Consider the following 12,149-nt stretch of genomic DNA (forward strand, 5'->3'; position numbering starts at 1 on the left):
TTTGCCTATTAATAAAATAAAATGAATTAATTAACCATCAATTACATCGTTGCATCTCCCTCTCTTTTTCTCTATCTTGCCTGTGTGTGTGTGTGTGTATATATATATATATATATATATACACTGTATATGAGAGAGAGGGAAATATCCTAACCATAAAGGGCTATCTTTGCCAGTATCTGTACACCCCGATACTGTGCTCATGTACTTATACTGGCATAACTACTCCGATGCAAGCGCACTACGGCAACGCGACAATAAACCGCCCAACATCAACGATAATCACACACAAACAGCTTAAATCCATTTTAAAAAAACAAGCCGTCCCCACTTAACTTGTTCGGGAGAATTAGCAGCCACACTGTTGCTTGCAATGTGGTGGACACATGCAGCCACTTTAGTCTCCACCACATTAATTACTTTAGCTGTGAGCTTGTCGGCTGTGTGTCTGCCATGGCACGCGCTGTTAGGGTTTCCGTCATATTGCGTAACGTTAGCGAGTGTCCCAGAGAGAAGGAAAGCATGTGTGTGTCACAGTGAGTATGTAGTAACGTTACAGCTGTGAGTGTAGCAGTGCAGCGCGTGCACAGTTTATTTGTGGGTGAATAAATGACACAACTCTTCAAGAGCCGTGAGGAGACACAAGCTAGGTTCCTGTGTCTTGCTAGTTAGCAAATCGATGATGAAAGTGAATTGGGTTAGCGGGTTAGCACCGAAGTTAGCTACAACTCAGGGGCACTTAAGGTGGACTGACCTTTAAAGGTGGACCGAGCTGATCCTTTGAGTTTTACTCCGTTACATTTTTTATTTTTTTCAATATTTCTATCTTACTGATTAATAACTGTTTAATTGATACCACGGAGAAACAGTTAATTATTAAATTCACTACTGCATATAACTATGCTCTGTATCAGGAAACACTATGTTGAATGTTAAAATGTCAGCAACAAAGTTATTGTTCGAACTGTAATGGTATTATTCAGCACTTATATTGGTACTCGGTATCGGCAAGTACTCAAATGTAACTACTTGTACTTAACACAATATCACACATAATCAACTAAATAAAGGACAAACCATTTGCCACACAGTTACGGGGGCCCCTGTAAGTTTGGGGCCCCATGGGCCAGTCGCCCACTTTGCTCGCTTGGTAATCACGTCTTGGTGAAGTTGTGGATATTAACAAGAATTTTTGATGCATTTGTCTTCCATTACACCCAGTACTGTTGAACAGTGAAATCATGACCCAGACTGTTTTGGCAGGTATTCTGACTTCATAGGGTGAAAGACGTATTCAATATATAATAGTCACTTTTTTCTCTGAAGTGAGTCAGGAGCCGCTGACTGTAATGGCAGGAAATGGGAAGTTATTAAAAAAATTATTTCCCCTCTAATCATCTGCTAAAATATGTTCTTGTAATATAAATTTGTCTCAAAGGAAAACGGCTTTTCCGTTTGCAGCCAATCCATGTTCCTTGCTATGGGGAAATAGCCTATTTGCTCCTGAATTGCCCTCTTGCAGCCAATTTGAGCTAAGCAGTAGTGTGCAGTGGTGACCAATCTTGTGCCGGTTTAATTCCAGCAGAAACAGTGTGTGAACCACAGCTGGCCTTGACCCCATCAAACGGGCACAGCAGGACGCATCGCCGGTCAATGGAGTGGTCAACGCGACTGTGGCTCTCATTGAAACACTGCGGTTCGTGTTCAAAGGGCCCAACCTAACACACATATTAACTGCACTTAGTGAGCAGGAGAGGAAGTCTTTCTTCCTGAGTTCTCGGTGGACCATCTATGATACCAGGCTGCTGGGAGTATCTGTATGGATTTCAATTTACGCCACGCTTTTTTTAAAAATTCCATCAGTTCCATCACCTCCACTAATACATTCCGAACGGAAAACTGAGGTGGCGAGGAAGAAAATTTACTCAACTGCCTCTGCAGAAAAAAAAAGGGAGAGCTCAATTGAATTGAATTGAATTGAAGTGTAACCAGAGGACTAACGCAGTATATCTGATGTTCTCAGATAACAGGTTGATGCTTGGGATTGCAGGGCGTTCTAATACCTGAAAGCATATACGAGGCTCAATTTTTCCCTCAGTCTGAGTCAATATTAATAAGGTTTGATCTTTATCTGATCCCTTCACCCCACCAAGGAGAATATAGATGAGATCAGTGCTCTGTTTGAGCAGCAGTTCAATACATCCCAAGCTCGATAGCACACATCAGGCAGCGCCGCACAGGATATAGCTTCACTGCGAATGGTTGAGAAAAATCAAGGTTGGCATTTTGATCCGGACTTCTGCTGCAGAACGTGTAATAAATGCTTGCTCAAATAACAGCCCGTCTCTCGACATAATTTGGGAGGCGTTCTGTATTTGCCTTGAAAATGCCTGCCTCTGATAAACACCTGGTCAGCTTAGTTGCTGAAGCAAATAAAAGCACATGCCGGCATTAAAGGCTTCTTTGAAAGGCTGTGTGGTCTCAATCTGCGTCGTCTCTCCTCTTCCTCTAGAATTAGACTTCTGCAAGGTTGGGTCGATGAGGAGCCCGGACTACCACATCCACCAACAGCAGCAGCAGCAGCAGCAGTTGCAGCAGCAGCAGCATCAGCACCAGGAGGACGAGGAGGAAGCGCTGTGCTCCGGGCCGGCCGCTCATGCCCACAGCCGTTACTCCCTGGGCGTGGGCTCCGACGTGGACACCGAGCCCGAAGTGGACCCCGCTCACGGCCTGCAGCACATGTGGATGCGCGGCCTGAAGTCCGAGCAGAGCTCGTGCCTGACGAGCCGCGCCAACTCCGCCCTATCCCTCACTGACACTGAGCATGACAGGAAGTCCGAGCCTGACAATGGTGAGTGCAGTGTGGTTATTCCACGAGGGGGGAGGGGGGGGCGGTTGCCCATCACTATGCAAAACGGCCATGGAAGACTTAAGCTTAGCAGATAATGAAGTGCACCTTTGATGATGAATTTTTGTGCATGAAAGTAATGTGCAGCATGTACTGAGGTTTAGGCTGCTTGTGTATGACTGTATTTCGGTTGCATCCTTACAGTCTCGCCGAGTGATGCAACGTAAAATACAACATATGTAATATTGTAACTCTTTTCAAAGGTTTATGTTACAGCCTCGGGCAATAACATGACTGAAACTCCGTTTTTTTAACTAAAGCTAATGCTTAAGTACCTCTCCTTTTCAAAGCTCTTTGATGTGGCCAAAAACCGAAAATGTGCTATTGGTTATTTAGTCTGAAAGTGAGCTCGTGTTGGAGGTTAACCTGGGGTTGACTGGGGATGGAGCCTGAGGAAAGTCCGGTGACGAATATCCACAGCGTATGGCTCGGAAAGGATTGAATATCCATCGGAAGCTGCAGCAGCAGATTTTTTGGTTTAAAGCTTTGAGGAAAAGGAATAGTGGGGTGTCTACAGTACCTTAATGGCTGCCTGAGGGCGGCAGACAACCGCCTCTGTGGGAGGACGATAGCCTGCAAGGAAGGAGAAGTTGAGAGGCGGGGGTGTAGACTTGGGTCCAACTAGAGAAGAGGCTGGGAGGATGCCAGCTATCTGTCTTGCACTGCTGGGCCGGGCTTGGCTCCCCGCAGATGGAGAGTTAGTTAGAGGTGCACACAAACAAAGACAGAGCTCTCCAACCGATCCCCAAGGGCACGGTCTGTTTACGTGCAGCAAAAAAAAAAGAAAGGTGGAACGTATTCAGTGACTGAGAAACGGGAAGGGTGATGGAGAAAGAGAGAGAGAGAGGCGAAAAAAAAGAGAATTAGAGAGAGGAAGAACAGGAGATGGGGAGAGCAAAAAATGCAAATGAGAGAATAGAAATGGTAATGTAATGGTATAATTAGAATGAGAATAAAAGGGAATGAGTGGTTGAGGGTAAAACAGGTGAAGGATAAGCTGGTTTCGAGTGAGTGTTGGACAAAGATGGTGGGTGAGGGAGAGAGGACTGAGACAGTGGGGGAGGAGAGGGATCAGCGAGCCGTGGGGAATCAGAGAGTTTAGGACGCGCTTGTTTGTGTTTGGGATGCACCCAGGGGTGCCGTTTAATGGCAGCCGAATTGGACACAGAGTCAGCCTCGTGCAAAATCACAAGATGGAAGAGCAGAGAGCGAGAGAGCGGGAGCACTTGCGGCATTACACAGTAATCAATTTGCGATGGCTATGTGCATATGGACCAAAGTTATTACCATTTGAGATGAGGGACTCCATCTTTATCCAGGGTCAGAGTGAAAGCCGCAGAAGGGGGGGGGGGGCAGATGGGCATGCGGCAGAGGAAACAGAAGCAAATGAGGACGGATGAAGTCATGGAAGTGAGAGGAGAGGATTTAAATGTTCAAAGCATTTGGCTTTGCTGCTACAATGCACCAGGAAAGCCGGTTTTATGTGGATTTCATATGTCACATGAAGAGCTGCATGTCCCGTGGCTCTCCAAACCTTGACACAATCTCTTGCGTTGGTATCTATACTTGGCCACCTTTCTTTCCTGGTCTCCTCTCCACCACCAACGCTCCATTTGTACTCATCCTCTACCTGTCCATCTCCCACTGACACGTGGCCAGGGGTGTCCATGCGTGTCCATGCGTGGCATCCTCTAATAGGAAATGCATTATGGATGTCACATTTCTCTCCATCAGCACAACAAAGTCTCGCACGCCCCTCTGTTCCCAGTGATAATGAAAGTTAGAGACACTCGCAAAGAGATGTTGGCGTAAAAAGGGGCTGGAATCAAAAAGCTAACGTCCCTGCCAAAATGAAAGTGCATTTTAAGTCGGCCCGACCTTGCACTCGCTTTGTCTTCAGAGCTCGCCCCCTCCCAAACCTATTAATGATGTCAGCTTCAAACTGGCAGGAATCCTTTTGTTCCTGGTCTGATTGAAGCTGACAAGTCAATTTAGTCAGTGTGTGTGTTTGTGTGTGTGTGTGTGTGTGTGTGTGTGTGTATGTGGATTTGAGTCTGAGAAACATAGCGAGGGGGAGCGACAGATTAAGGAGTAAAGGAGTAAGAGATTCAGTTTGTGTGTGAGGCCACGTTTATACAGATGTCTGTCTTTAGTCTCTTTCATGTATGTGTGTGTGTTTATGTGGTGTGTGTGTGTGATGGGTTGTCGGGGTGGGTGGGTTGGGGGGTGCATGTCCAATTGTGACACTTCCCTTGGGGGAGGCTGTAGGTGTTCTCGAGCACCAGTCAGACCTGCTGACAAACTCAGGAAAACATCAACACCCCAAATTGACGACAGCACACCGTTAGAACAGAGGAGATTGGCAGTAGAAAGACAAAGTGCAGCTGGAGTTTACTGCTGACACACACGTATACACACGCATACTCTAAATGGCCAGAAGTATGTGGACAATCGTTGGCGACATACTAGATTGAATTTACAAACTGTTGCCACAAAGTAGGAAGCACACTTTAATTTGATGTTGAAGCACTATAGGTTCTCTATATGATATTCAGAGCACTAATATAGGAGCAAACAACTATCAGCTATGTAAAGATATAGTGGAGTAATGTTTACCTGAGCTTTCAGTGCATCTGAGCGTGCTCCACTGGCTAGCTCACGGCCGCTATCACCTCTAGCTCTGTCAGCACTGTTGGCGTTGTTAGCACCGTTAGCTCGAGGACATTTTGAGAAATATAATTATTCACTTAATTTGATGAGAAGATCGATACCAGTCTCTTGTCCGTTAAATTTTGAGCCACAGCTAGCAGGGAATTAGCTAATTAGCGTAAAGATTGGAGAAAGGGAGAAACTAGCTAGTCTCACTTGCTAGCCGTGTCTTGTTTGTTTAATCCATACGAGTGAAATGTTTAGGTGACGATTTATGGTTTTAGGGGAAGTTAAGTTGTGTTACAATTATCTCTTAACAACAAGAGATAGTTGTCTGGCAACCTTACCGTGACAACTAGACATCAAAAAGTCACTGCACATAATCTTTCTTACATTAGCCTAATTATGTGTACAAATTTAACGGACAAACTGTATTGTGCTAATTAGTGAGCTTTGGAGGTGTATATTTTTGGACCACGGGGAGATTCATTCATGCCAGCCATGACCCCCCCCACACACACACACATCCAGTCTTCATGCTAAGCTAGGCTAATTGTCTCCTGGCTCTCACCACACCTGTTTTGCACGTAGACACGAAAGTGCCGTTGATTAACTCTCACAAAGAAAGCAAATAAGCATAACACTCAAATTGTCAAACTGTGCCTCCAATTGAAATTCTTCATTTACAACGGCATACATTTATTTGTAAAATTGAGTGCTGAGATAAATGCTGAGAGGTAGGGAAGAGGAGGGGAGAGAGAGAGAGAGAGAGATATAGAGAGAGAGAGAGAGAGAGAGAGAGAGAGAGATTTTGGTGTCAGTCTTCTGAATAGCTGCCGTGTGGAATCATTTAAAAAAAACTACATTAGGTTTATTATCTGGGTTACAACACTTTCCTATAATGAGATGATAATTAATTGGCCACTTTTTCATTAGTTTAATCAGTTGCAGATTTACTCTAGGCTTTTGTCTATCTTTTTGGCTTATCATTTTTCTCTCTCCACTTTCGGGTTTGACACATTGCCGTGTAGCAGACAGCCTCCTGGTTTTACACGACTGCACTTTTCATACATCGGTCTCTGAGCTGAAAGCGTTCTAAGGCAACTGCAAACACCAGTCCAATGAAAGGCTCTATCACTCATTATGGTAGATAACTTTCTGTGCTTAAAAGCAAATTTCTGTGTAATTACCACGGCCTGAGTAAGCATTTGACTCTGATTGGCCGCGGGGAGTCCATTCTTTTTTTTTTTAAACTTCACAACTCCCTTATAACTGTCTGATCACAGCGCTAAATGAATACACAAGAAAGGTTTGAGTGTTCCATTTCCGCCAGTCACTGCAGATAATGGTTGGAAGATAATGGGTTTTCAAATTGCCTCAAACATTTATAGTTCCCAAGTTAGCAATCAAGCCTTCTGAGAGTAGTAGTGCCAAAAAAAACACGGTTCTGTGTAAATATAATCCCCGTGCATCAAGACATGTTGGCCCACATATATTGATCTGACCGGGCAGTGACACGGTCTACTGCTACACACAAACAAACACGACAAGATGTGATGGCATGAAACAGCACTGAAATAAAACATAACAAATATAAAGAGATAAAGGCGTGCATTAGTATTCCGTTTTTTTGTTGTTATTAGAGTTATTCTCTGTTCGGCAGGCTGATATGAATATTTCAAAGCGGGATGTTGCTCAATGAATATTACACTCGACGGAGACAAAGTCATTTGAACGGAAATGCGAGTCCCTTCCCTGTTAATCGTCATCATGAATTTATTTACACTTGCCAGCTTGTGCCTCTTGAATTCAATCTGAGCACATTCATTTCTCAAGCAAATTTCCTTTCCAAATATTAATTCCTTTTAGTCATGTGCAAAAAAACCCCATGCATTTTTCAACAGCGGAATTGTCCAAGTTGGATGGCGAACCTGCCAACAACTCGCTAGGTTTTTAGCTTCTCGAAGTCTTAAGAGTTGCTAATTGAAAACATTTGGGATTTGAACTGTTGGTCGGATGAAAGAAGCGCTGCAATTTGAAGATATCACAAAAAGCTCTGGGGAACCATTTTTGTGAAAATATAAAGACTGAAATAAAAAATATACATATTTCAAAATGTACTGTATTTGCTATACAGGCTTTTTTTTTTCTTTCCTCATTAATTTCCATTTCTTACAATATGCTTATCCAATATATGAAGGATAAGCAAAGCGAATGTTCTCTGTCTTGAATGAGAGTGCGAACTCTCTAAAAGAGTACAGTAGATGCCTGCCAGGTCTATACTTACCAACACTAAATGAGGCATATTGCCCCAAAATAGATTGCTGCCATTAGACCTTCAAATAAAGTCATTTCGAATATTTTTTTCCCAGTGTAGCTGTTGTCCTTGCCTCAAAATAAGACAAGCATGAATGTTACCTTAAACATAAATGTTACATGCCGGCTATAAACCAAGTAGTTTGGGGGCCTGGGGGACCGCACAATGTCACAGAGGGCCCTCGTATCTTTTATAAACATGGCCCATTATTTTTTATAATGATGTGCCAAAGTTTTGCAGTCAAGTTTGGCCAAGCTGTGTCGAAGTAAGTGTTGCAGAAGGTTAGCAAGGGCGTCAAGACAAAGGGTTCGGAGCGTGGAGGGAAAAGCTGACCTTAAGGTTTAATGAGCAAGCATACGGCACGGAGAAAGACAAAGTGCGGGTGCAGAAAACACAGGGAGACAGAGAGGCTCGCTGGCAAGTGAACACATTAGACGGGATCTAAGAGAGCCATCATCAGAAAGTCCTGGCGAGGTTTAGCTTTTCTACCATTTCTAAGGGTCATTAGGGGTCTAAAAATGTAACTATAGACACCGCTGTGAAACCTGCACAGTTGAATATTTTCATTGAGATAATTCATTTTTTTGTATTGCAAGTTTTCTGTGCAATTGTGCTAATTAGCATGTATTCCAGAACAGAAATCGGAACATTGGATAAAGGTTCATGGCATCTTAGAGTCAAAGGTTTTTTTTACAGAAGGTAATTCTTGATATCTCTTTTTCTCACTCCATCAGCAGGAAATACTGTACACAGTTACAAGACATTATATTTAGGAGTATTTGTTGTATAAATCAGGCTATTAATGATGTAAAAAACCCAATGGTGGACATTTCTGACTCGAGAGGATGAAGAAAAACTCATTTTGAGAAAACGGCCTTTAGAAATATGTGTTGTAAAATTATTTACATTTTAAATAACTACAGGGTTTGGAAAAAATCAACTAATAGATTCATCATGAAACTTTCAAACAGTTGATTACTGATATTAAGACATGCATTTTTTGTATTACAAGTTGTCTAAAATTGTATATTTAAATAAGCAAATGAGGCATTTTCTTATCAAATATGTGCCAATTTGCATACATTTCCAGAACAAAAATCTGAAAATGTGATAAAACTAGGTTTTAACATCCGTGTTTCATTTTCCTGACATATTAAAGTCCAAGGTTTTTACTGAGGGCGTTTTGGATATCTCCATAAATCATAAAAAACTGTCAACAGTCATAAAAAAATAAACGTTTCACCATGTTGTAGGAATAAAATATTCTACAAATCAGGTTATGAATGATATATGAAGAGACCCTTCAGAATATCGAGAGGAGTGAAACTGGATCGTTTGGTATATTTAAGTAAGTAAGAAATAGATTTCTGGTAGAGAAAACAGCCTTTAAAGATATTTATTGTAAAATACCAAATATTTTGAAGACTCTAAAGGTGTAAAAGGATAAATGAAATAACTAATATATATCACAATGAACTTCCCCAGTTGATTAGTTACAGTAGGACATTTCCTTTTTTGTGTTACAAGTTTCTGAAATGTCATGTTTTAATATGCAAATGAGGCAATATCTAGTGCTAACTTTTGGTGAATTTAGGAGAAATCTGCAGACACGTATAGACAAAGTGTAAACATGTTGTATGTTTTCTTTCCACTAGTCTGAAATCAGATTTGTTATGGAAGCAAAATAGCTAAAAATCCAAAAAATTGACCAGTACATGAAAAACAATGTTTTTGCCTGTATCCCTTTCGTGAGAGCAGTCCTTTGATATGTATTATAGCTACGGTTGGAATACCGTGTAGATAAACTGATGGAGTCTGGTGAAACAGCAACAGGTGTTACACAGAATCAGATTGCAGATGGGAATCAGAATTTCAGGATTTCTCTTCTTCGTGATGCAATTCTGACATTTATTAGGCAATCTGGACTTTTAATTAGACGGTGAGGGAATCACAAATGTTTCATGTGATACCCCCCTTATTCAAAAGTGTCCGATGAGCATTTAAGCGATGTGAATAAAATGGGTTTTATGTGTTTTTCCTCCCTCTGATGTTAGAGGACGTAAATCTCCTTCTGGCAGCGCTGCAGCCGCGGTAACCTCGGCGGAATCAGGAAGCTGCAACACCCTCCGCAACAGAGAAATTTGCATACGTGCCAATACATGCACAGACACACAAGCTGCGTCATATAGTGTCTCATCCGACTTCCCTGGCGTGTGTTTGTGTGTGCGTGAAAGCAGAGGTCTAAGTGGCAACACCAGGCAAACCGCATACTCTAACTTCCCTGTTGCCTCCCCAAGGCCCAGGGGGTTTTGCAGGAATGGATTTGTCTATTAGCTCGTAAAGAACATTGCTCAGTGCCATATCGATCATCTGAGCTGTAACGTTTAGGGTCTTTAAGTTGTAGAGTTGATCTAGTGGTACACGGACTCCCCTGGCTATTTTACCAGAGTGAGAGATGATCAACTTAACCCTGGTGCCGCGGTCGGCCAGAGGAAAACGCTATAAACACATCCGCTGGAGCCAGAAACCGTTTTTATTGAACCACCCCCGTTCAGCCGTTCAGGAGAGGCTGAACGTGTGCCGCCAGGTGCCTCATTGTAGCAACAGCGCAATCGTGTGGTTTTCCTCTCTTTAATATCGGCCTCATCACAGAGTTAGCCATGCATGCTGTTGTTCATGACAAGCTGTCAGAATGTTGGACCCCACCCTGTTGTCCTAATGATGGACCTTTACAGCTCACTGATCCAAAGGAAGACCTACTGGACTGTAATACTAGTTGGGGGGTGAGGCACGTGTGTGTATGTGTGAGACAGAGACAGAGACAGAATATGATCTGTCTCTCTCTCTGTCTCTCTCTCTCTCTGTGAATGCTAACACCCCTCCTTCCATCCTCATCTCGCTGCCATGGCAACAGTCATCAAATCAGAACATCAACCGCTGCTTTCATCTCACGTTGTCCACCGGCGCCCTACGGGCTCGTCTGTATACATAAACTGCGTGATGGAAACATCACAGAGTCCAACCGCTACTTGCCATTTTAATAAGCGGCCAAAACCCCGCGCAACTACTCCATCACCTGCACAGCAGAGGAGGTGAGAGGCGAGCACCGTTCTTTATTTATTTTTTTAATAAACTGGCTTAAAAAAACTGTTTTTACCTCCCAGCGCCGTTGGAGTATTAAAATGAGAGGAGGGCATGGTGAGTGGCACATGAATAAGCTCACAGCAGAAAGGAACAATAACCCTGAGAGTGTACCGAGAGATTAACGCAAATCAGAGTGTTCTGCACCGGGGGAGAGCGGCTGAGAGGGGGCGGGGGGGACACAAAGGTGCCTGTAGTGCATGGACACACACACACTCAGATGCCCACACGTGCTCCGGCATTCTGTGTGTGTGTGTTTGTGTGTGTGAAGGGGGTCAGTGGGGATTATTATTTTGAAGTGTGTGTGGTGGTGGTGGGGGGGGGGGCAGAAAATGCAGCCATAACTCAGCTGGAGTGACAAGGAAATGGTTGGAGGAAATTACTTTTCTTTACTTTTTTTTCCAAAAATAGAAACTTCTCTTTTTTGTTGTTGTTGACTTGAAGTGTCTGCAGTGCAGCCACAGAGGAAAGACACCAGCTTCTATGAACGGGCAACCTAGAAAGCCTAATTGAACAATTCGAGGAAAAGAACGAAAGGAAAAGAGAAGTAAGCAAATCTGGACCTTTTTCACGCTGCACAATAGCATCTGTGGTGGATGAATGGGACTTGTCGCGGAGCAGGCTTCTGCTGAGGAAATAGGGCTCGCCTGAATAGCAAACCCACAGGTTCATTGTTACTCTGATAATCACAATTGTCATCTGAGCCGACGTTGGGATTTGAATGCATTTGCCAAGAGCATGTCAGTGATAGTAATGGCAGCGTAGTGGTCCCCCCCCCAACCCCCGGCATTAACAGCCGCTGCCATTTTAGTTTAACTGCTCGCGGTAATAGCCGCTCCTCCGACGCAGCCGTGGCGATACTGCCAGGGATACTTCTGCCACGGCTGCGTCGGTGCCAGTGTTAAAGGCTGCCGCCTTCGCAGCGGCAGTGCCAGTAGTAAAGGCTGTTGTTACATGGCACGGTGCCCTGAGCCTGTCAGACCTCCGGGGTCTGTACACCACCTGTCATTATCAGCTCTCAGCCCTGGCAGCTACGGGCAGCTAATGGTCCACTGGGTCTCACCCAACAATCTGCTGACCGGTACGAGTGCCGCCGGTCGGGGACGGCTGGACACCTGCGTGAACACATGCCCC

At 43.8% G+C, this 12,149-nt stretch overlaps 1 protein-coding gene across 1 annotated transcript in view; it reads left to right on the plus strand.

Annotated features, from left to right (window-relative positions):
* tenm1 (teneurin transmembrane protein 1) overlaps positions 1-12,149 on the plus strand; it is a 174,446-nt gene that overhangs the window by 15,426 nt on the left and 146,871 nt on the right. Inside the window, 1 exon segment of the mRNA XM_031858162.1 lies at positions 2,513-2,851. Within this exon segment, the coding sequence (XP_031714022.1) occupies positions 2,513-2,851 (339 nt within the window).

The sequence above is a fragment of the Anarrhichthys ocellatus genome, unplaced genomic scaffold (genome assembly GCF_004355925.1).
Source record: "Anarrhichthys ocellatus isolate YVR2014 unplaced genomic scaffold, GSC_Weel_1.0 scaffold19, whole genome shotgun sequence".
In the NCBI taxonomy this organism is placed as follows: Eukaryota; Metazoa; Chordata; class Actinopteri; order Perciformes; family Anarhichadidae; genus Anarrhichthys; species Anarrhichthys ocellatus.